The sequence below is a fragment of the Cyclopterus lumpus genome, chromosome 17 (genome assembly GCF_009769545.1).
Source record: "Cyclopterus lumpus isolate fCycLum1 chromosome 17, fCycLum1.pri, whole genome shotgun sequence".
Classification (NCBI taxonomy): domain Eukaryota; kingdom Metazoa; phylum Chordata; class Actinopteri; order Perciformes; family Cyclopteridae; genus Cyclopterus; species Cyclopterus lumpus.
Genome location: NC_046982.1, coordinates 22,195,770 through 22,219,293, shown reverse-complemented (window position 1 = coordinate 22,219,293; position 23,524 = coordinate 22,195,770). Strand labels below are relative to the sequence as shown.

Below are 23,524 nucleotides of genomic sequence, written 5' to 3'. Positions count from 1 at the left end.
CTCTTTGTAGTCCGTTTGTCTCTTTGTAGTCCGTTAGAGTCTTTGTAGTCCGTTTGTGTCTCTTGTAGTCCGTTTGAGTCTCTTTGTAGTCAGTTTGAGTCTCTTTGTAGTCCGTTTGTGACTCTTTGTAGTCCGTTTGTGACTCTTTGTAGTCCGTTTGTGTCTCTTTGTAGTCCGTTTGTGACTCTTTGTAGTCCGTTTGTGTCTCTTTGTAGTCAGTTTGAGTTTCTTTGTAGTCCGTTAGAGTCTTTGTAGTCCGTTTGTGTCTCTTGTAGTCCGTTTGAGTCTCTTTGTAGTCAGTTTGAGTCTCTTTGTAGTCCGTTTGTGACTCTTTGTAGTCCGTTTGTGACTCTTTGTAGTCCGTTTGTGTCTCTTTGTAGTCCGTTTGTGACTCTTTGTAGTCCGTTTGTGTCTCTTTGTAGTCAGTTTGAGTTTCTTTGTAGTCCGTTTGTGACTCTTTGTAGTCCGTTTGTGTCTCTTTGTAGTCCGTTTGTGTCTCTTGTAGTCCGTTTGTGTCACTTGTAGTCCGTTTGTGTCTCTTTGTAGTTTGTTTGATTTGTAGTCCGTTTGTGTCTCTTTGTAGTCCGTTTGAGTCTCTTTGTAGTCAGTTTGAGTCTCTTTGTAGTCAGTTTGAGTGTCTTGTAGTCCGTTTGTGTCTCTTTGTAGTTTGTTTGATTTGTAGTCCGTTTGTGTCTCTTTGTAGTCCGTTTGTGTCTCTTTGTAGTTTGTTTGATTTGTAGTCCGTTTGTGTCTCTTTGTAGTCCGTTTGTGTCTCTTTGTAGTCAGTTTGAGTCTCTTTGTAGTCCGTTTGTGTCTCTTGTAGTCCGTTTGAGTCTCTTTGTAGTTCGTTTGTGTCTCTTTGTAGTTTGTTTGATTTGTAGTCCGTTTGTGTCTCTTTGTAGTTTGTTTGATTTGTAGTCCGTTTGTGTCTCTTTGTAGTCCGTTTGTGTCTCTTTGTAGTTTATTTGATTTGTAGTTCGTTTGTGTCTCTTTGTAGTCCGTTTGTGTCTCTTTGTAGTCAGTTTGAGTCTCTTTGTAGTCCGTTTGTGTCTCTTGTAGTCCGTTTGTGTCTCTTTGTAGTTTGTTTGATTTGTAGTCCGTTTGTGTCTCTTTGTAGTCAGTTTGAGTCTCTTTGTAGTCCGTTTGTGTCTCTTGTAGTCCGTTTGTGTCTCTTTGTAGTTTGTTTGATTTGTAGTCCGTTTGTGTCTCTTGTAGTCCGTTTGAGTCTCTTTGTAGTTTGTTTGATTTGTAGTCCGTTTGTGTCTCTTTGTAGTCAGTTTGAGTCTCTTTGTAGTCAGTTTGAGTCTCTTTGTAGTCCGTTTGTGTCTCTTGTAGTCCGTTTGTGTCTCTTTGTAGTTTGTTTGATTTGTAGTCCGTTTGTGTCTCTTTGTAGTCCGTTTGTGTCTCTTTGTAGTCAGTTTGAGTCTCTTTGTAGTCAGTTTGAGTCTCTTTGTAGTCCGTTCGTGTCTCTTTGTAGTTAAAGTGTAATATTTGGGTTTCATGCTGAGGAAAACAAGATGGCGTCACGTCGGTCTCTCAGAACACTAATTGATGGATCAGATATCAATAATGAATATCTTTATACCGGCAGGTTCCCCTCAAGTCCAGAGAAACTCAACATCAGCTAGAATAATTAAGCTCTTAAAACTAATTGATTTTGTAAAAAAATATATTAAAATCATCAAAAACCAAACGTCGACCGTCACGGTGTGAAATAAAGTTTTTACCGACGACCGTCGTCCTCCAATAAAGACGCCGTCACTGAAACGGCGGCGCGTACCGCCTCTCGCCGGCGTGCACGGTGACGTGGCGCCGCAGGTGGCCGCCGGAGATGAAGGTCTTGCCGCAGTACGCGCACCTGAACTGTTTGCAGTCCGTGTGCACGCTCATGTGGACCTTCAGCGACCCCGACTGGGCGAAGCGCTTCCCGCAGTGGACGCAGCCGTAGCGCTTCTCGCCGGTGTGCACGCTCTGGTGGCGCTTCAGGTTGCTGGAGTCCGAGAAGCGCTTTCCGCAGAGCGGGCACACGAACGGCTTCTCGCCCGTGTGGATCCGGATGTGGGTCTTCAGGTTCTTCAGGCAGGCCAGAGTCTTACCGCAGAAGTTACAGCTGAACGTCTTCCCGGCGCCGTCCTCCCTGCCGCCGGCGCCGTCCTCCACGCCGGCGCCGTCCTGTGGACTCCACCCGTCGCTCCTCGTGAACGCGTGGAGTCTCTCCGTCACCTCTTTCCTGGCGGGGAGCCGGGGCTTCTCCGCGGGCGGCGGCGCAGGCTGCTGGTGCTGGACGGTGAAAGGGAAGCCGCCGCCGCCCGGGTCAGACGCAGCGGAAACACTCGTGTTCAACGCGTAGGAGCAGCCGGGGTCCTCCCTCAAAGGATTCTGGGTACCGAGGCCGCGTTGGAGCTGCGGCTCGTACATCAGGCAGTCGTAGCCGCCGGCTTCCGGCCTCTGGCCGGCGCCGAGGTCATTTTGGACGGACTCGGAGGCGGAGCCGACTTCCCCGCTCGTCCAGGACCGAGACGAGCCGCCGCCTTCGTCCGCTACTTCCTGTTTGGTCAGCAGGGGCGGGGCTTCTGTCACCGGCGCCTGCCCGTCAAGGACACGGCAAAACTCTTCTGGAGAGGAAAAAAAAAGCAGATTGCTTTTAAAAATATACACACTTTCAACCTTTAGTTGAAATGGCACACTAATAATAATAATAATCTTTTTTTACTCCTTTTATACAGACTTTGTAACTACCGTACATTTTTAACAAATTAAAACAGATAAATAAGATAAATTAAATACATTTCAGATAAATAAAACGTTTTACATTTAAAATGACAAAAAAAAATGTCAAGCGTTGATTGTAAAAATAAATGTTTTTATTTATGTATTTAAAGACATTTAGTTTGACTCTAAATGACCATAATTTACTAAATGAACATCACGCTGTATTGAAGAACTGAGGGAATAAATCGAGAGAAGTAGAGTCATTTATATAGACTTCTATACAACCAGAGGAGTCGCCCCCTGGTGGTTAGGAGAGAGAATGCAGCTTTAACACATGAAGCATAGACTTCTATACAACCAGAGGAGTCGCCCCCTGATGGTCAGGAGAGAGAATGCAGCTTTAACACATGAAGCATAGACTTCTATACAACCAGAGGAGTCGCCCCCTGGTGGTCAGTAGAGAGAATGCAGCTTTAACACATGAAGCATAGACTTCTATACAACCAGAGGAGTCGCCCCCTGGTGGTCAGTAGAGAGAATGCAGCTTTAACACATGAAGCATAGACTTCTATACAACCAGAGGAGTCGCCCCCTGGTGGTCAGGAGAGAGAATGCAGCTTTAACACATGAAGCATAGACTTCTATACAACCAGAGGAGTCGCCCCCTGGTGGTCAGGAGAGACAATGCTGCTTTAACACATGAAGCATAGACTTCTATACAACCAGAGGAGTCGCCCCCTGGTGGTCAGGAGAGAGAATGCAGCTTTAACACATGAAGCATAGACTTCTATACAACCAGAGGACTCGCCCCCTGGTGGTCAGGAGAGAGAATGCTGCTTTAACACATGAAGCATAGACTTCTATACAACCAGAGGAGTCGCCCCCTGGTGGTCAGGAGAGAGAATGCAGCTTTAACACATGAAGCATAGACTTCTATACAACCAGAGGAGTCGCCCCCTGGTGGTCAGGAGAGAGAATGCTGCTTTAACACATGAAGCATAGACTTCTATACAACCAGAGGAGTCGCCCCCTGGTGGTCAGGAGAGAGAATGCAGCTTTAACACATGAAGCACAGACTTCTATACAACCAGAGGAGTCGCCCCCTGGTGGTCAGTAGCGTTTTTTTGTCCCGCGTGGAGACGACCTGCTGAATAAAGTGTTCAGGTACTGAAGCTGTACTTACTGTCCTGCTCAGGTTGGGACCAGGACTCGTCCACCTCCTCCTCCTCCTCTTCGTCCTCCACTTTGATCACCGTGACCGTCAGTTTGGTGGACCCGCCTGGCGTTCCTGCCGCTCCACGCACCGTCCCCGGTGCGCCGGAGGTCGGGTCGGGGTCTCTGCACCGCGGAGCCTCCTGGTTGGACACTCTGGAGCCTGGAGGAGGGACGTCATCAGGACACGTTAAAGTTGTGGGTCCAACGCTGTGCATGTCTTTAAAATGAAGCTCAGCGTTGGGTCAATCAGGAAGGCATGATTCCAAAACATCATAATACAACAGTAATATGAATACTATATAGGATTTATATTCGGTTTTCTTTTGGTCGGCATGTTGTTGGCCAAAGCCAAATATGTATTTATTATTATTAATATAAATAATATATAAATATTTCTTTAAATAATATATATATAAATATGTCTATGAACATTATATATATATTGTTCATAGACATATTTATTTATATATATATATATATATATATATATATTTAAATATAAAACATTCTTTAAATGTCTATAAAGAAATATATATTTCTCTAAATATAAATAAATATTTCTCCAAGTAATATATATACATATATAGCTACGTGTCTGTATTTCTGATCAGGCTCTTCGAAGGACACCTCATTGAACGTTAACGGCTACCTCCAGGTGTTCCGCTTCTCCTCGGCCCGTTTCCGCCGCCTGCCGCCGCGGCCACGCGCATGGCGGTCGCGCGGGCGGCCCGCAGCTCCGCGAGCCGCAGCCTCCTCCGCAGCCCGTCGTTCTCCTTGCGGCTCCGGCTGATCTCCAGCTGCAGCACCGCGTAGCCGCCGTCCACCAGCTCGCAGATCTCCGCCACCGCCGCGTTGGCCAGCACCTCCATGATGGAGGCGAGCTGCGCGTGGATGGCGGCGGCCGGTGACATGTTTAAATAACGACAATTAAAAAGCCCGACTGTAATCCAAGGCGGGCGCGCGCGTTAAGGAACGGGTCGGTCCCGGTCACCGGGTCGTGGCACCGTTTGGGCTCGAGCCGAACCCGCTCCGGTCGTCTGGCTGGAGAGCTCGCGCCTGTATGATGTAAACAGTAGCGGGACGAACCAGGAAGTGATGCGGGGGGATGACGACGACACAACCAAGGATGCGCATGCGCAAAGTATCCAATAAGCTTTTTGAGTAGTGTCGAAACGTATTCCTTAATTTACTGGCTGCATTTAAGTCACAATTAACTTTTATTCCACTTTACTGCGTATTGTTGTCGCTTTACATCCTTTAGTAGTCACGTTGTGTCTCTTTGCAGTGACTTTATGTCTCTTTGTAGTCACTTTGTAGTGACTTTATGTCACTTTGTAGTCACTTTGTAGTGACTTTATGTCACTTTGTAGTGACTTTATGTCTCTTTCTAGTCACTTTGTAGTGACTTTATGTCTCTTTGGAGTGAGTTTATGTATCTTTGGAGTGAGTTTATGTCTCTTTGGAGTGAGTTTATGTCTCTTTGTAGTCACTTTGTAGTGACTTTATGTCACTTTGTAGTGACTTTATGTCTCTTTGTAGTCACTTTGTAGTGACTTTATGTCTCTTTGGAGTGAGTTTATGTCTCTTTGTAGTGACTTTATGTCTCTTTGTAGTGACTTTGGAGTGACTTTATGTCTCTTTGTAGTCACTTTGGAGTGACTTTATGTCTCTTTGTAGTGACTTTATGTCTCTTTGGAGTGACTTTATGTCTCTTTGTAGTCACTTTGGAGTGACTTTATGTCTCTTTGTAGTGAGTTTATGTATCTTTGTAGTCACTTTGTAGTGAGCTTGTCTCTTTATGTCTCTTTGGAGTGAGTTTATGTCTCTTTGGAGTGACTTTATGTCTCTTTGTAGTGACTTTATGTCTCTTTGTAGTGACTTTATGGCTCTTTGTAGTGACTTTATGTCTCTTTGTAGTCACTTTGTAGTGAGCTTGTCTCTTTGGAGTGAGTTTATGTCTCTTTGGAGTGACTTTATGTCTCTTTGGAGCGACTTTATGTCTCTTTGTAGTGACTTTATGTCTCTTTGTAGTGACTTTATGGCTCTTTGTAGTGACTTTGTCTCTTTGTAGTCACTTTGTAGTGACTTTGTGTATCTTTGTAGTGAGTTTATGTATCTTTGTAGAAACTTTGTAGTGAGTTTGTGTATCTTTGTAGAAACTTTGTAGTGAGTTTGTGTATCTTTGTAGCCACTTAGTGTCTCTTTGTAGTGACTTTATGTATCTTTGTAGTGAGTTTATGTATCTTTGTAGAAACTTTGTAGTGAGTTTATGTATCTTTGTAGAAACTTTGTAGTGAGTTTGTGTATCTTTGTAGCCACTTAGTGTCTCTTTGTAGTGACTTTATGTATCTTTGTAGTGAGTTTGTGTATCTTTGTAGTGAGGTGGTCATTTTATTTACATTCCAACAGCTCTGTAGCTGACCCCAGCCGGACAATGGTGAAGCGTACTGATGTTTCAGAAATCTTTTATTTTTGAACACAAATGTTCCTTTTCCATAAAGATCCAGAAATCACCGTAAGAGCTATGGAACAAATACAACAGAAATGAGCTCTTACCAATGCACAAATTAATTAAAATAAAGTCACTAAACATGTAATTAAAGCCTAAATAAACACAAAGTACCTTGTTCCCGTTCCAGCTAGGAGCTTAGCAGTCCGTAAAGTGGATTGAAGAATAAACAAACATGAACTCCTTCTCCTTCAGTAAACGTAAAACTAACGGACTTTTTGCAATGTCAAGTTGCGACAGGTACATCTATTTCCGGTCTCACCGGAGGAACTTCAAAATAAAAGGACAAAAAAAAAAACATGCAAAGGCACTTACAAATAAATTCGTGCAGGAACTAGTCAACATATTAATGGAACATTTTCAGAGTCATTTACACTCCCACCAATCATGAGTAAATAATGTAACTGTATAGAATTTACATTAAGCACAAATGATTTTTAACTGAATATGACCTTTCATAAGTAAGAAAGTGACGAGCCTTTATAAACCGAGTTCACAAGCCGTTTTGAAAAAGTATTGTGAACCATAGGGGAGTGAGTAAGTTTAATCAGACTCCAGCAGCAAGACCAACTTTTGGACTGGTCGTTCGACCTCAGACATCTTGTGGAGACGCTCTCCCTTTTTTCCAAGCTTCTTGTCGCCGAGGCGAACCTTAACTCTCCTCACTAGTCCGTCTTTGTCAGTTGTGGTTACTGAAACCCTGCCCAATCTCCATTCATGCCTGTGCACGTCTTCTTCTTTCATCATTACAATATCTCCAACTTGCAGATTTCTCCTTGGTGTATGCCAACGCTGTCTGAGAGCAATGTTAGCGAGGTATTCCTTTCGCCATCGACTCCAGAACTGTTCCGCCAGGTACTGAACATGACGCCACCTCTTCTTGCCATACACGTCTTCTCTGACAAACTCACCTGGAGGAGGCAAGGCCTTGACAGATTTCAGAGTGAGAAGATGATTAGGGGTGAGCGGCTCGAGGCTATGAGGATCACTGAGGTTATTAACGGTCAGTGGTCGACTGTTGACAATTGCCATAGCTTCATAGAGAAAAGACCGCAGGGAAGCATCATTTAGCCTACCAGAGGAAAGCGCAAGTGTGGACCTTAGAATGCCTCTCACTGTCCTAATCTGCCTCTCCCAAACCCCTCCAACATGGCTTGAATAGGGTGCATTCATACAGAAGTCACATTGTTTCTCTGCAAGATATGCAGCCAGCCGGTCTGCATTTACTTCCTTTAAGGCTTCTTTGAGTTCATTTTTGGCTCCGACAAAGTTACTTCCTTGGTCAGATTTGATCTGACGAACAGCACCACGAATAGCAATAAAGCATCGAAGGCCATTGATAAAGGCATCGGTGGACAAGTCATCAAGCATCTCCATATGAATGGCACGGGAGCTAAGACAAGTGAAAAGGAGACCATATCTCTTGTTCTCTTTTCTTCCTTGTCTCGTGAGGAATGGGCCGAAGCAATCCATTCCACAGAAAGTAAAGGGGGCTGATGGTTCTACACGTTCAGGGGGTAGATCTGCCATCCTTTGCTCTTCCGTTGGTTTCCGGAGCCGTCTACAGATGATGCATTGACGAATGTAGGAAGCTACTGCTCGGTTGATGCCTGGAATCCAGTAGCCGTGGGACCTGATATCGTTAATAGTGAGACCTCTGCCTTGATGTTTCATCCTTTCGTGGTGATGAGCAATAACCATCTTTGTGATGTGATGATCCTTGGGGATGATTGCAGGGTGCTTGATGAAGTTGGGAAGAGAAGAGTTGCAAAGCCTTCCTCCCACCCTGAGGACGCCATCTTTGTCGAGAAACGTATCAAGTGAGTGTAATGGATTGTGAGATGGTATGGGAATCCCTTTGCGCAGCAGTTTAAACTCCTCTTGATACACATCCTTCTGCAGTTCCTTGATTATGCAATGTCCTGCATCTTCTCGTTCTGCTACATTGGTAAGACTGTTTGAGTGGTTTCGCCTAATGCACCTTAGTATGCGTGCCACAGCTCGAGTAGCAAGTGACCAAGATGAGAGCTTAGACAGGCGATCAACAAGGCTTACTTGGTCTGTGGTTCTTGTGCTTAGTGCTAGAGCATTTCTGACCTCTGGATCTCCGATCGTTAACTCTGGAATTTCGTCTGCTGGCAACTTTATTTCCTTGTTCCATAGGAACTTGGGTCCAGTGAGCCATGTGGACGACAGAAGCTCACTGGGAGTCAAGCACCTGGAAGCGTGGTCCGCAGGGTTCTCATTGGTTGGAACGTATCTCCATTGCTGAGGGGACGAGCTAAGGTGAATCTTCTGAATACGATTAGCTACAAAGGTGTGGAATCGTCTTGCTTCATTTTTTATGTATCCTAGAACCACCTTTGAGTCGGTCCAGAAGAATTCCTCAGTGTCAGCATATCCCAGTTCTTCCTTGAGCATTTTGCTTATCTTCACAGAAATAACTGCAGCTGTTAATTCCAGTCTTGGGACAGTTGTGACCTTTGATGGTGAGACACGCGATTTTCCTACAACTAAGGCACAATGAACATCTCTATTTTCGTTCTGAAATCTCAGGTATGAGCACTGACCATAACCCTTTAAGCTAGCGTCCGAGAAATGATGTAACTCTGTCTTCGTGGCCTTTCCAAATCCAGCTGGTGAGTAAGAGCGGGATATGGTGACATTATCTAGTTGAGCTAGATCTCTTCTCCACTGTTCCCATTTCGGGCGGAGCTCATCTGGGAGAAGATCGTCCCAACCTGTGCCTCTCCTACACATCTCCTGAAGAATGCTTTTTGCTTTGAGCAGGACTGGTGCCACAAAGCCAAGAGGATCATACAGGGAGGCCACTGTTGACAGAATGCCGCGGCGCGTTGCAGGCTGATCCTTGACGCTGACATTAAGTTGAAAGTGGTCGGCTTTCACATCCCATTTAATCCCGAGGGCTCTGTCAACTGGTAGTTCATCGAACGCAAGATCCATATTTTCTACATTGGTTGCTCGTTCAGAGGGTGGTATGCTCTCCAGGACATCTCTGTCGTTTGACACAAACTTGTGTAGTCGTAGACCACCCATAGCACAGAGTTCACAAGCTTCTTTAGCAAGCAGAATAGCATCTTCAGTGCTTTCGACACTTGTGAGCCCATCGTCAACATAGAAATCCCTCATGACAAACCGTGAGCCTTGAGGGTAGAGGTCTGCATTCTCCTTAGCTAGATGCTTCAATCCATAGTTTGCGCATCCGGGGGAGGAGGCAGCACCAAACAGATGCACCTTCATCCGGAACTCGCTGGGTGGTGAGTTCAAGACTCCTTGCTTCCACCAGAGAAAGCGCAGATAGTTGCGATCGACCTCCTTCACATGAAATTGATGGAACATTTTTTCAATGTCACACATAAGTGCAACAGGGTGCCGTCGAAAGCGGAGGAGAACTCCACTCAAGTTGTTCAACATGTCTGGCCCAGGGAGGAGGTGGTAGTTCAAGCTGGTTCCTTTGTATCTAGCAGAGCAATCGAACACTACGCGAAGTTTATCGGGCTTTCTGGCATGATAAACACCGTGATGGGGAATGTACCATCTCTCACCTTCACTCCCACCATCTACGATCTGCTCTGCATCTCCTTTTTTGATGACATCTTCCATGAACTTGACATAATGCTCCTTATACCTTTCATCCCGTTGCAATTTTCTTTTCAAGTGGTTGAGGCGTATCATGACTGAAGCTTTGTTGTCAGGTAAGATGGGTCTACTTTTGAAGGGCAGAGGCATTTCATAGTGGCCATGTATATTTTTCCGTATGCTCTCATCTAACCTTTTGAGGAAGGTGATGTCGTCTTGTGATACTCTTTTGCTGTCTTCACTGCCATCATTGAAGTCAGATTCTAGTATGCGAATAGCATCTGCAGGCGTTACTAAAGGTAGCTCTTTAGTGGTGATTCTGTGACACAGGTGACTTGTGGTCAGCGAGTCATAGCTTTGTGAGAAGCGTCCCACAATAGACCATCCAAAATCTGTCCGTACAGCATAAGGTTCCTCATCTCCTCCTAGGATGACTTGTCTTGGTGCCATTGCTCTGGAACAATTGTAGCCTATCAGAAGTCCTACTTCACAGTCTTTCAGTGGTTGAATTTCGTCAGCTATTTCTCTGAGGTGACTCCATTGTTTAGCCTTCTCACAAGTGGGAATGTGAGCACGGTTTACAGGTATGCAGTCCTTCGTGTAGGTAACTGGAAGATCAACATGAATGGATGAGCTGTATCCTCTTACACGAAGGCCGGAAACACCCTCACTTGGGACAACCGTGTTTTTTCCAGTCATAGTGGTCAACTTTAACTTCACTGGATACTTTTCAGCAACTAGACCGTCACTCACTTCCTGGTCGATGAATGTAGTATCGCTTTGAGTGTCGAGTAGAGCGTAGACAAGCTTCTCAATGGTTGGGTTGTGTTTAGATGACACCCACACAGGCATTACCATTGATGTGTAGGATGAATCTTCGCCTGCTACACTGAGTGACATTCCAGTGGCACCTTGGTATGTCCCTGTTTCTAATGTGGTTATTTCCTTCCCGTAGTTGTAGTCATGGAGAACTGTAGGATGTTTTCCTTTGCAATTGTCACAAAAGTGACGGTGACGACAGTCTTTTGCACTGTGGCCATATTTCAAGCATCCGTAGCAAAGTTTCTTCTCCTTTACGTAGTTACGTCGCTCTACCAACAACATCTCCGTGAACTTTGGACATGCATGAAGTTGATGTCTATTATCTTGACAGAGAATACAGGACATATTAATAGTTCTCTGATCCAAGCCTTGGCTTGTGTTGTCTGTAACTGCGTGAGTAGTGAAAACACTGGCTTTATCTCTTTTAGTATCTCTGAGATTTCCTTTTTCAGTGTCAGAGTCTAATGAATGAAGAGCATAGAAGGATGTAATTGGATTGCAGGCAATCTCGGCTTCAGTTGACACAAAGATTGCAAAATCCTTGAAACTTGGGAATTCTTGTTTCTGGTTTAGACTATGCGTGACTTGTCGGTTCCAGCTTGAAGCCGCCCAGTCTGGTAGTTTATGGATGAGCTTCTGGTTTTCCTCACAGTCGTTTAATATGTCGAGACCCTTGACATGAGGCATGGCATCTTGACAGGCACTCAGAAAATCTGAGAAGCTTCTGAGTCCTTGAGCATCCTTACTTTGAATCTTTGGCCAATTGGTGAGCTTCTCTCTGAATGCTCTCTGAATAGTGAATGGCTGGCCAAAACGACGATTTAGCTTGTTCCAGGCATCCTGATAGGCTTCATCATCGCTTCGGAAGAAAGTGCCATCTAGCACCTGACGAGCTGGACCACCGACGTATTTCTTCAGATAGTAGAGTTTTTCAGCTGGAGTGATTGCCCTTCGGTCGATGAGTGAAGTGAATGCTGCTTTCCATTCAATGAACTGTATTGCATCACCGCTGAAGATGGATAGCTCTGGAAGCGGGAGCCTATTCAAGGCTATGCTGTCTTGAAAGACCTGAGCGAGAGAGGAAATGTCTGATTGAAAGGGTGTTGCAGCATGTGATAAAGGGATTGTGGTCACAGGCTCATTCCTTGCGTCCTTATTCCTTTCGTTGTTAATGCAGCCAGTGACTTCACGTTCCGTCTCCTTATCGTACACCTTAAGTTTAGCTTGTGCTGCCCGCACTTCCTTCTCTGCCTGCAGTCGCTCCAACTCACGCCTTTGTGCCTCTAGAGCTTTCCGTTGCTGTTCCTCTAATTCTCGGATCACTTCCCTTTGTCTTTCTTCTGCTAACATCATCTCATAATTTGCTTCCTTCACTGCAAGCTCAGCAGCTGCATCTGCACGCTTAACTGCTATGGAGGAAGTCACGGATTGGTGTTCAGATGGGGTGTTACTTATAAAGGAAGCAGCGGATCCGTAGACAGACTTTGCACATTCACGGTGGAGCAGTTCATGAAGGCGTCTTCTTTCCTGGTCCTCTATAAACTCACCGTCTTCGTCTATTGTTCTACTATAGGCAATAGTGACAATTTCCGTGGTAACAGATTCACAAGTATCAACTCGTCTTCTCACATCAGTAGGAGGTGTGGCAAGATCTCGAATCTCATAATACATGTTCATGATGTCATCCTTACATTTCTTCAGCTCTTCAATGAGAGGCCAAAGCTCACTCTCTGGCATGTACGTTTTCATCTGATCTCTTGCTTTGCGTACATTGAGCTTCCATCTCTCATACATGAAGAGCAGCCTTTTTTCCTTTTTCTTGGCTTCTTCACCTTGTAAAGAACGCATCTTCTCTGTAGGGTTCCGTGCGCGTTCAGAGCGCCGGAGAACTTCAGGTTGGTCGTAATTTTCTCGCAGATTATCTTGAAAGTCGATCAAACTTCTCTGTTCTCTTGCTTCAATTAAGTCCTTAAGACAGGGTCTCTCAGATACATCTGTCAGTGAGTGAAGCTCACTCTGCAAATCTTGAACTGTGTTTTGGGAACTAACCATCTGCTCCTCAGCCTCCGTGAAGCTACCGGACTCTGACATCATAAACTATATTTCTTAAATTATTTAGTCAATGGAAACCTTTTAGCAGTTATCAAACCTTTGCAAGAAGCAGCATACACATATATCAACAATAGAAAGCAACACAGTTGTGTTTATATACAGACACAGGCCGCGTTAACACAAGTCAGTGACTTGAAATTCTAAATAGAAAATGTCCGTAAATGTCCTTTGAATGCCAAAAGCAGTTTCTTCCCTTTGCTGTAGATGAGCAGGTCAGTATGAAAGAGTCTAAAGGGAGTTAATTAATGTGAAGCTCACCTTATTTCCACCACTGTATGGTGATAAATAAAGGGGGGGGGGGGGGAGCAGTTGATGTGACCGTACTTGACCATCGCACCGAGTCCATGAGACCACTACCAGAATTGCTGAGTTGGATTACGTGCCGACACGCTGGGACATGTAGCGTAGCAGCAGCAGCCGTGGTGAGGACCCTCCGTCACAGCCCGTAATGGCGGCAGCAAGTCGTCAGGTCGGTGAGGGTCAAGCTCTTACTGTAGCTGACCCCAGCCGGACAATGGTGAAGCGTACTGATGTTTCAGAAATCTTTTATTTTTGAACACAAATGTTCCTTTTCCATAAAGATCCAGAAATCACCGTAAGAGCTATGGAACAAATACAACAGAAATGAGCTCTTACCAATGCACAAATTAATTAAAATAAAGTCACTAAACATGTAATTAAAGCCTAAATAAACACAAAGTACCTTGTTCCCGTTCCAGCTAGGAGCTTAGCAGTCCGTAAAGTGGATTGAAGAATAAACAAACATGAACTCCTTCTCCTTCAGTAAACGTAAAACTAACGGACTTTTTGCAATGTCAAGTTGCGACAGGTACATCTATTTCCGGTCTCACCGGAGGAACTTCAAAATAAAAGGACAAAAAAAAAAACATGCAAAGGCACTTACAAATAAATTCGTGCAGGAACTAGTCAACATATTAATGGAACATTTTCAGAGTCATTTACAAGCTCTTGTAGACGCCTGAGCCAGATCTGTTCAGTAACACATCCGAGGCCTGACCTCTGACCCTAACCAAGACGTCCTGTGGTCGTCTCCGCAGTGAAACCAGACCTGCAGTTGATTACATCATCGTATTGTCCTAAGCACTCAATGGGAGAGGTCAGGAGGTCAAGGACTGCCTGGTGAATCCTCTGCTCCAGGAGATAAGATAGGAAGCATCGAGACTTTGACCAGCTCTCATCTAGGACTCCCCTGTGAAACTTCAGGGTCCTTGGATTCAGTTAGGAACCTCCCTGAGAAGGAGAAGACCCAGTAGTCCAAGTCAGCTGGTTGAAGTATTTAAACTGGTTGCCCAGTATGACATATGGCAGGCCCACTTCATTCCTATGCAGGCAGGAGGCTCATTGTTCTAACCGTGGGACCACTGGTGTTTTTCATTTTAAACGATGAGAATCCTCTCAACTATATATATATATATATAAAAATGTATATAATATGTATTTATAAATTTATTTATATTATACTCATATATAAAATGTATATATATTTATAAATAAATGTACATATTAATTTATATATATACAGTATATTATATAAATATACTGTATATAATATATATATGAATATGAATGAAATTCCTTGTGTGACCAGTTACAGATCTGTTTAAAGTAATAACTAATACAAAGCAGTTTTATTAACCAAGAATGACACATGACTCATACAGTGCTTTTGCTTTTTACACAACTGTTTTTCATTGTTTTTTTTAAATATAATACAATAGATTTATGAGCCCATTAGAAACTTAGCAAATGTTAGTTTTCATTCCAGAACCGGCCCACCGTCTGATGGATGACTGGAGACGCTCCAATCAGCTGATTGACAGTCGTCACATTTCAGAAGCTGAAGAATCAAAAGGTTTTTTTTTAAATTTAATAAAGTGATGAAATGTCAAAGTAGAACACGCTGGAAACACTTCCATAAATACTTTAAAAACCTTTTAAAAGGGGCGTGTCAGTCACTCAAGACGCTGTCGTGGCATTTCTTCATGTGCAACTTGAGGCTGTATTTGACGATGAAGCTGCGGGAGCAGAGCGCGCAGGCGTACGGCCGCTCGCCGGAGTGGACGCTCAGGTGCGACTTCAGGTGAGCCGACTGGGTGAACCTCTTGCCACACTGGCTGCAGCAGAACGGCCTCTGGCCCGTGTGGATGCGCAGGTGCACCTCCAGGTTCTGGGTGGTGGCGTACGTCTTGGAGCAGACGGCGCACGCGAAGCGCTTCCCCCGGGCGCCGCCGCAGAGCTGTGATCGACCCGACGGGTCCCGGTAGTGGAAGTTCATCGCGTCGCCGCCGGCGTCTTCGTACTCGAACGCGGAGTCGCTGCCTTCCGACAGGCGGCAGTCCGCGGAGATCGAACCCGTGACGCCGATCATCTTGAGCCCGAAGGCGTCGCCGCCGTCCGGGTTCTCGTGAAACTGAGAAAAGGCCCCGTGGCCCTTGGACTGCTTGGTCCACGTCAGGCTGAGATCCAGCTCCCTGCTCGTGGGAGACGCCATCAGGGAGCCGGCGCCGAAATACGGCGGTCTGTCGGCGCTCGGCGGGACCAGCGAGCAGTCCGGGTCCACCTGCGAGGAGTAGGAGCACACCGACTCGCCGGCCTCCATCTCCTCGGTGCCGAGCGGCCCGGAGAAGAAGCCGGGCTCGCCGCCAGGGGAGTCCAGGCTGTAGACGGTCACGCTCTTCCTCTCGGGGATCACGAGCGGCGAAGGGGACGACTTCCTGTCGGCGTCTCGGTCGCACGGCCATCGCCTCTTCGCGCTCCGGCCCTCTCTGGCTGCAGCCGCCGGCGCGTTATCTAGGAGAGAATCAACAACAACAACGACCGACTCAACAACAACAACCAACGTGTGACATCACCAAAAAACGAGGGTGAGAAAGCACCGCGTGTCAGGGGCCCAAAGCGGGTTATATAACCCGCTTTGGGCCCCTGACCCAGAGGGTGAGAAACCCCGTGCGTCGTCAACACTCACCTTCCTCATAGGTGTCGTTACTGTCGGAGTCTTCGTCTTTGATCAGCACCACGTCTGGAAGCTGGAGACAAATTTTAATTAACTTCAATTAACTACTAGCAGGGCACGGGAATATGGATGTTGTGCACGCGGGTGGATAACGTGCACACTTAGAGATGAAATGTCCCCTCGAGTCCTGATTGGCTGATTCCTCGTTAAGTTAATTAGAAGCATTCAAAAAAAGTAATTTAGAAAGTAGTAGTAAGAAACTTTTATTTTGTTGTTGTGATGAGCATTCTTCTTTTTTTTTCACCATTTACTAAGATTGTAAAGTCTTATAATAACATACTCACTTAAAATAATTTCCTCAAATAACTTAAAATACAAACGTTCACAATTCATATTTTTTAAGAAAGCTTTTATAATAATATGTTTTAACTTCTAATAATAACTGTGACCGGGGGGAGATGAACGCCAGGCCGGCTGTGAGTTCACCTCTTCCCGCAGCACCACGGCGCCTCCTCCGGCCCCGTCCCCCCGCCGCTGCGGCTGCTGCTGCGGGGTTTCCGGCCCCTGTTCTCCCGGCCCCTCCGGTGGCCCCTCCGGTACCACCTCCGGTTCCTCCGCCGCCGCCTTCCCCCCGCCGCCCCCCCGGATCACGATGGACTCGATGAGGTGCAGCTTCTTCCGCAGGTCGTCGTTCTCCTCGCGGCTGCGGCTGATCTCCAGCTGCAGCACCGCGTACCCTTCGTCCACCACCTCGCAGATCTCCGCCACCGCCGCCTTGGTGAGGGCGGCCATGATGACGCAGAGCTGCTCGCGCACCGCTCTGCTGCTTAAGACGGCCATGGAGAGCGACCGTTAAACGACCGTTAGGCGACCGTTAAACGACCGTTAGGCGTTACAAAGACGATAACACGGTTGTTATCCCCCCCTCTACTTCCTTCTCCTCACTCGCACTTCCGGTGGAACACCGTCCCCTTCAAAATAAGAGCCTGCTGTTATTGTTGCGACACTGGGCCCAACAACAAACAAACAAACCAGTGTTTTTTAAATTTAATTTAGTTATCTAGTCTCGTGTGTCTGCACATATATATATATATATATATATATATATTTTTTTTTTAAATACATGAGCTCAGTATATCTTTTGTTATGTCTGTCACATTAAAACAACATTTTAGCAGGTGGCAAAAATGAATAACTTCTTGATTTGAGTGTTGACTTTGTATCTTTGAAGGTCGGCCACTGTGTGTGTGTGTGTGTGTGTGTGTGTCTTTTGTGTACTCAGTGTTCCACTTTTGTTCAGACTGAAAACAGGAAGCAAACAACAGAGACAAAGTTGCCCCGATGTGCTTGCTGATGAATGAGCCTTTTAATGCAACAAATAATCCTCATTTACCAGAACAAAACATCGACAAAATCGATCTCACAACATCCAATAAATGTCTCTTTGGTCGTTTTTGACTTAAATCAGCAGAATTCAATCTCCACTTTTAAATGTTACAGAAGTGATGAAGACGATAAAACATCAGACAATAGAAAAGACTAACAAATAGTTTACTGAATATTCAAAAGGACATCTTTAGTGGTTTAAACGTGTACATATCTAGAGGTAGTGAGAAGCTGCCAGTGTGCGAGTGGATTTGTTACTGGGACCAGTGAGAGACCAGTTCTATTGTGTGAAAGCCCTTTGTTTGTGCTTCTCTCGGACATTGTGTGTGTGTGTGTGTGTGTGTGGAGACCGAGGACGGTCCAACACACACACACGGCCTTGTGTCAGATAAGAAATAAATAATGCTGGATTTCTAAGGCCCATATTAATGCTTATATTTGAGTTGTTTTTAACAATAATTCACACACACACTCACTTTTAACTTATTTTTGATCCGTTTCTTGTACATGTTGAAATGTGACGAAGATAAAGTGAGAGGGACGTTATAGTGTACAAATAAATCAATTAAATCACTAACTACAGGAGAACAGACCTGAACGGTTAGCTACCTAGCTTGCTAATGCCACTATGTATAGTAGTTAGCTACCTAGCTTGCTATGCCACCATGTACGCTAGTTAGCTACCCAGCATTCTAATGCCATTATGTATGCTACCTTGCTTGCCACCATGTATACTAGTTAGCTACCTAGCTTGCTAATGCCACCATGTACGGTAGTTAGCTACCCAGCATTCTAATGCCATTATGTTTGCTACCTTGCTTGCCACCATGTATACTAGTTAGCTACCTAGTGTTCTAATGCCACCATGTATGCTAGTTAGCTACCTAGCTTGCTAATGCCACCATGTACGCTAGTTAGCTACCCAGCATTCTAATGCCACTATGTTTGCTACCTTGCTTGCCACCATGTATACTAGTTAGCTACCTAGTGTTCTAATGCCACCATGTATGCTAGTTAGCTACCTAGCTTGCTAATGCCACCATGTACGCTAGTTAGCTACCCAGCATTCTAATGCCACTATGTATAATAGTTAGCTACCTGGCTTGCTAACGCCACCATATACGCTAGTTAGCTACCTAGCTTGCTAATACCACCATGCTTTAATGCTTCACTGGTGAAGTGTGGATGAAACTCTTCGTAACGTTACAACTCCAACGCTCGTTTTAGTCGCGGTACAAATAAAAATGGCCGCCACTCTGACGTCCTGCTCGTGTTCTACTTCTATTAATAGAATGAAAAGTCTAAAATGATTCAGTTTACAAAAGATGTAAAAACAAGAAAAAAGCAGCAACTCCTCACGTTTGAGAAGTCGTAAACAAGTTTTTTCACTTTTAATTTGGTTTATTTAAAAAAAACCTCTCATCAGCAGCAATTCAATGCAGACTAACTTGTATTCTTGCCCGAGACACTCGGCCTCGACTGGTGTTCCTCGTCTGTAACGGACTCGTTCTCCTCCCGTCGCCACGCTTAGTGAGAATCTGTAACTGAAGCAAAGCACAGCGTTCAGCATCACACCGACCGGTTCACCCTCCGCCAGCTCCACGGCGCCTCACAGGAACTCACGTCCACCAGAATCTGATCCGGATCCGGTTCAGCTTCGTCTCCGGCGTCTAGAATATGTCGTCAGAGTTAAAAAGGCCTTCCACTTTAGAAAAAGATCTATTTAAAAGGATGAGTCAGTGAGCTTCTTTACAGTGTGTAAATATATATTTATATGAATATATATATTATTAGCGGTGTTAAACGGGAGCCGCGTGGTGCTTCTGCTGATGGATCCTCAGGTTCTGCTTGCCGGCGAACCGCTTCCCGCAGTGCTGGCAGGCGAAGGGCCGCTCGCCGGTGTGGACGCTCTGGTGCGTCTTCAGGTGACCGGACTGCGTGAAGCGCTTGCCGCACTGGGCGCAGCTGTACGGCCGCTCGCCGGTGTGGACGCGCGTGTGCGTCTCCAGGCTGCGGGACGACGTGAAGCTCTTCCCGCAGTAGCTGCAGCCGAAGCGCCTGCCGTCCTCGCAGAACCGGATCGGCGGGTCCGGCGGGAATCCGGGGAAGCCGGCGGCGCTCGGGTCCGGCGCCCGGCCCGGCGGGCCTCGATCGGTCCACGAGGAGCACAGATCCAGGTCCGCGTCGTAGGGGAGGGAGCCGATCGGGGTCTTCAGGTCCGAGGGCCCCGGCGGCGAGGCGGGGCTTCCCCGGGGCCCAAACAGGAAGGGCCTCTGCCCGCCGATCGACTCAGAGTCAAACGCCACGTCCGAAGAGCGGCTCTCGCCGGTGCCGCCGCCGGGGCCCGGAGACCCCGGAGCGCCGAGGGACCCCCGATGCTCCGATGGACCGTCGCTGTTCTGGTCCCACAGCCTCATGGCGGCCGCCGCGGAGTGGACCATCATCCCAGAGGGTCCTTCTTCCCCGTCGTCTGTATCGGACAGCTGCATCTCCGTTCCTTCAGACAAACAAACAAACAAACTATTACAGAACAGCCCATCGTCCTCCATGTTCATGTAACCAGTTTAAAGACCCTCCTGAGGGCCTCATACCGTCTCCCGATTCAGCGTTTACTAACTTCAAAGTCTTTTCTCACCGTCCTCGTTGAGCAGCAGCTCCTCTTCCTCCTCCTCTTCCTCTTTCGTCATCTCCTCCTTGATTAAAACTACATCCTGGTCCTTGGGCTCCTCTGCAGCTGCTACAGGAGAATCCTGAAAGTAGAAAGGAAAGGAATGACTCCACGGAGAGCGACGAGCCGCCGGAAGGAGGAACGATAACACACTCATTTAAACATTCACAAGCTACTAAGTTAAAATGCAAATTACTGTTGACTTTCTCAGTCAACTCTGTGTGGTCGCTTTGTGTCTTTGTGGTTGTTTTGCCGCTCTTGTTCATTGTGGTAAGCTGTTTTGCGTCTCTTTGTAGTTTCTCGTGTCTCTTTGTGGTTGTTTTGTGTCTCTTTGTAGTCTCTTTGTGGGTGCTTTGTGTCTCTTTGTAGTTTCTTGTGGCTCTTTGTGGTTGTTTTGCGTCTCTTTGTAGTCTCTTGTGTCTCTTTGTGGCTGTTTTGCGTCTCTCATGTCTCTTTGTGGTTGTTTTGCGTCTCTGTTTTGCATCTCTTTGTGGTTGTTTTGCGTCTCTTTGTAGTCTCTCGTGTCTCTTTGTGGCTGTTTTGCGTCTCTTTGTAGTCTCTCGTGTCTCTTTGTGGCTGTTTTGCGTCTCTCGTGTCTCTTTGTGGTTGTTTTGCGTCTCTTTGTAGTCTCTCGTGTCTCTTTGTGGCTGTTTTGCGTCTCTCATGTCTCTTTGTGGTTGTTTTGCGTCTCTGTTTTGCGTCTCTTTGTGGTCTCTCGTGTCTCTTTGTGGTTGTTTTGCGTATCTTGTGTCTCTTTGTGGCTGGTTTGTAGTCTCTCGTGTCTCTTTGTGGCCGTTTTGCGTCTCTTTGTAGTCTCTCGTGTCTCTTTGTGGTTGTTTTGCGTATCTTGTGTCTCTTTGTGGCTGGTTTGTAGTCTCTCATGTCTCTTTGTGGCTGTTTTGCGTCTCTTTGTAGTCTCTCGTGTCTCTTTGTGGCTGGTTTGTAGTCTCTCGTGTCTCTTTGTGGTTGTTTTGCGTATCTTTTGTCTCTTTGTGGCTGGTTTGTAGTCTCTTGTGTCTCTTTGTGGCTGTTTTGCGTCTCTTTGTAGTCTCTCGTGTCTCTTTGTGGCCGTTTTGCGTATCTTGTGTCTCTTTGTGGCTGGTTTGTAGTCTCTTGTGTCTCTTTGTGGCTGTTTTGCGTCTCTTTGTAGTCTCTTGTGTCTCTTTGTGGCCGTTTTGCGTCTCTTTGTAGTCTCTCGTGTCTCTTTGTGGTTGTTTTGCGTATCTTGTGTCTCTTTGTGGCTGGTTTGTAGTCTCTCATGTCTCTTTGTGGCTGTTTTGCGTCTCTTTGTAGTCTCTCGTGTCTCTTTGTGGCTGGTTTGTAGTCTCTTTGTGGCTGTTTTGCGTCTCTTTGTAGTCTGCCGTTGTTCAGGCAGAGGACATGTTTGGGGGAACCAACCTCTTGGGTGTGGGGGGTCCGCTCTGGGCCTCTTCTCTTGGGATGTCCTCTCAGCTGCGTGGCGTCTGGAAACATCAATACGGTTTTCTGTGTGTAAATACTAACGTGCAGCTCATTTATAGGAGCTTCTTTTCTGTGTGAAAGGAACTTGGTTCAATAAAGTAACAATTTAAAAACCTGTGTACTTTTCTGTAACGTCACGTGACCTCGATCACGTGTCTCGGTGCCTTTTTGGGCAGCGCCGCAGATACAAGTGGAGGAAACTCACCGGGAGTGAGATGCACGAAGCCGCCCGCGGGGGCCGCCTGCAGCCCCGCCGCCGCCCGGGCCACCACGGTCTCCATCAGCTGCAGCTGCCGGCGCAGCGCCTGGTTCTCCCGGTGGCTGCGGCCGACCTCCAGCCGCAGCACGGCGCAGCTGCCGGCCACCAGCTCGCAGATCTCCGCCACGGCGGCTCTGGTCAGCGCCTCCATGACGGACGTCAGCTGCGCGTGCAAGGCCTCGCAGCCCGTCATCTTGCGCGTGAATTAAATCAACATGAGAAGAAGAAGAAGAAAAAACCGCCTGGTGCGTTCAAGGAGGGTGGGAGAGAACAACGTCCTCCCGTTCAACCCGGATGTGAGTGACCGGGGGAGGGAGCAGGGCGGGGGGGTTCAGTGTGTGGGGGGGGGGGGGGTTTACCGGATAGATGCTGCGATTAATAGTTGTTGTTTGTTGTTAAGTCGGTTGTCTCCTCCTCTAAAAGCGGTTTCACGGAACAACTTCCGCAATGCCACTTTCAAAATAAAAGCTCGAAGAGGAGGCTCACGGGTTGTAAACGCTAGATTCAAATTCAAGTTTTGGAAATATTTTTTTGTGTATTGCTCATTTTGTGGATTGTAAACAAAATGACGAAGACATGAATGCATTTTGATCGGTTGGTAAAACATGATCCATTACAACTTATGATTTATTTGTTTGGCTCCTTTTTAGTTAATTTAACTTAATATTATTACAATCTATTTTTTGGTAAATATTGTAAATTGTTCTTATTATTCTATTCTATTTTGTGTATATATTGTGCATTTTTATATTGTATTGCTTACAGCATTAATAAAGTAACTATCTATCTAATTAATATATCATCGTGGTTGACACACACCAAATGTCACTTACTAAATCCTTATTTCGGTTTGCCTAAATGTAGTCGAACTCAAATATATATATTTGTAATAAAAGGTGAACTGATTTGTAGTAGTTGTGGGATTTACCACGGTACTCGAACGCAGCACCAGATCGTCTCCCAGGGCAACGCTCGACAACAGAGAGGAAGATGGTCTACAGTAAGAAAACGGTGTTTCTGTGCATTTGTTCTGTTGTTGGCCACTGCGGTGTTTAAACTACACGTTTTACTTCCATTTACGAGTATTTGTATACTTTACAAAACAAATAGGACTCGTTTACTTATTCAACTGTTAAATATGTCGATCATTTGAAAGTTGGCCGACTTGTTGGATATCAACTTCGATAAATAAGCCTTTAAAAAGTGCTTTATACACAAAACAGTAGCAAGTAGACTAAAGTAATATGATTTTAGAATAAGACACATACCAGTTGAGTATCATTTATGAGAGTTGTTGTGAGTCTCTGTGTCTCTTTTATAGGAGCTTCTGATTTGTGTTGCTTTTATGTCTCTCTTCAATCATGTTGTACATTTATTTATCTTTGTAGTTGTGTTGACGTCTTTGTGGAACTGTTGTGTCTCTTTGTAGTCGTTTTGTGTCTTTGTGGAACTGTTGTGTCTCTTTGTAGCCGTTTTGTGTCTTTGTGGAACTGTTGTGTCTCTTTGTAGCCGTTTTGTGTCTTTGTGGAACTGTTGTGTCTCTTTGTAGCCGTTTTGTGTCTTACTGTTGTGTCTCTTTGTAGTCGTTTGTGTCTTACTGTTGTGTCTCTTTGTAGTCGTTTTGTGTCTTTGTGGAACTGTTGTGTCTCTTTGTAGCCGTTTGTGTCTTACTGTTGTGTCTCTTTGTAGTCGTTTTGTGTCTTTGTGGAACTGTTGTGTCTCTTTGTAGCCGTTTTGTGTCTTTGTGGAGCTGTTGTGTCTCTTTGTAGTCGTTTGTGTCTTTGTGGAGCTGTTGTGTCTCTTTGT

The 23,524-nt window shown here is 45.8% G+C and overlaps 4 protein-coding genes across 6 annotated transcripts in view; 1 reads left to right on the top strand and 3 right to left on the bottom strand.

Moving 5' to 3' along the window:
- Positions 1–1,380: 1,380 nt before the first annotated feature.
- LOC117747053 (myeloid zinc finger 1-like) lies at positions 1,381–16,995 on the bottom strand. The gene is made up of 6 exons (XM_034556448.1): positions 16,431–16,995; positions 15,957–16,017; positions 14,943–15,781; positions 4,577–4,886; positions 3,896–4,087; positions 1,381–2,615 (listed from the first exon to the last, which is right to left on the bottom strand). The coding sequence occupies exons 1-6, from the start codon at positions 16,782–16,784 to the stop codon at positions 1,759–1,761; spliced, it is 2,613 nt and encodes an 870-aa protein (XP_034412339.1). The 5' UTR covers positions 16,785–16,995; the 3' UTR covers positions 1,381–1,758.
- On the bottom strand, positions 6,951–13,889 carry LOC117746023. Its single transcript, XM_034554770.1, has 2 exons — positions 13,674–13,889; positions 6,951–13,572 (listed from the first exon to the last, which is right to left on the bottom strand). The coding sequence occupies exon 2, from the start codon at positions 12,950–12,952 to the stop codon at positions 6,980–6,982; it is 5,973 nt and encodes a 1,990-aa protein (XP_034410661.1). The 5' UTR covers positions 12,953–13,572; positions 13,674–13,889; the 3' UTR covers positions 6,951–6,979.
- Positions 16,996–17,288: 293 nt separating the features above from the next.
- Positions 17,289–21,932, bottom strand: si:dkey-7l6.3 (zinc finger protein 500). The gene is made up of 4 exons (XM_034554859.1): positions 21,665–21,932; positions 21,397–21,461; positions 19,966–20,080; positions 17,289–19,827 (listed from the first exon to the last, which is right to left on the bottom strand). Exons 1-4 carry the CDS (start codon positions 21,909–21,911, stop codon positions 19,130–19,132), a joined length of 1,125 nt encoding a protein of 374 aa, XP_034410750.1. The 5' UTR covers positions 21,912–21,932; the 3' UTR covers positions 17,289–19,129.
- lrrc6 (leucine rich repeat containing 6) overlaps positions 21,915–23,524 on the top strand; it is a 27,938-nt gene continuing 26,328 nt past the window's right edge. The window contains exon 1 of one of the 3 annotated variants that reach the window (XM_034554841.1): positions 21,915–22,014. Coding sequence is in view for 1 of the 3 variants with exons in the window: in XM_034554840.1 (XP_034410731.1) it covers positions 22,709–22,718 (10 nt within the window). In the remaining 2 variants the exon portion in view is untranslated. Of the gene's footprint in view, positions 22,015–22,552; positions 22,730–23,524 lie in introns of those variants that run through there. The other 2 variants (XM_034554840.1, XM_034554842.1) reach the window with 2 other exon arrangements.

Bases quoted from the DNA above. Each gene is read 5' to 3' on its own strand.
- si:dkey-7l6.3 (XM_034554859.1), bottom strand. From the start codon at position 21,911: ATGACGGGCTGCGAGGCCTTGCACGCGCAGCTGACGTCCGTCATGGAG. The intron at 20,081-21,396 runs GTTGGTTCCCCC...TTCTACTTTCAG, and splicing joins GGACCCCCCACACCCAAGAG to GATTCTCCTGTAGCAGCTGC. The intron at 19,828-19,965 runs GTGAGAAAAGAC...GTTTGTCTGAAG, and splicing joins GCTGCTGCTCAACGAGGACG to GAACGGAGATGCAGCTGTCC.
- LOC117747053 (XM_034556448.1), bottom strand. From the start codon at position 16,784: ATGGCCGTCTTAAGCAGCAGAGCGGTGCGCGAGCAGCTCTGCGTCATC. The intron at 4,088-4,576 runs GTAGCCGTTAAC...TCCCTCCTCCAG, and splicing joins GAGAAGCGGAACACCTGGAG to GCTCCAGAGTGTCCAACCAG. The intron at 2,616-3,895 runs GTAAGTACAGCT...TTTCCTCTCCAG, and splicing joins GTCCCAACCTGAGCAGGACA to AAGAGTTTTGCCGTGTCCTT.
- LOC117746023 (XM_034554770.1), bottom strand. From the start codon at position 12,952: ATGATGTCAGAGTCCGGTAGCTTCACGGAGGCTGAGGAGCAGATGGTT.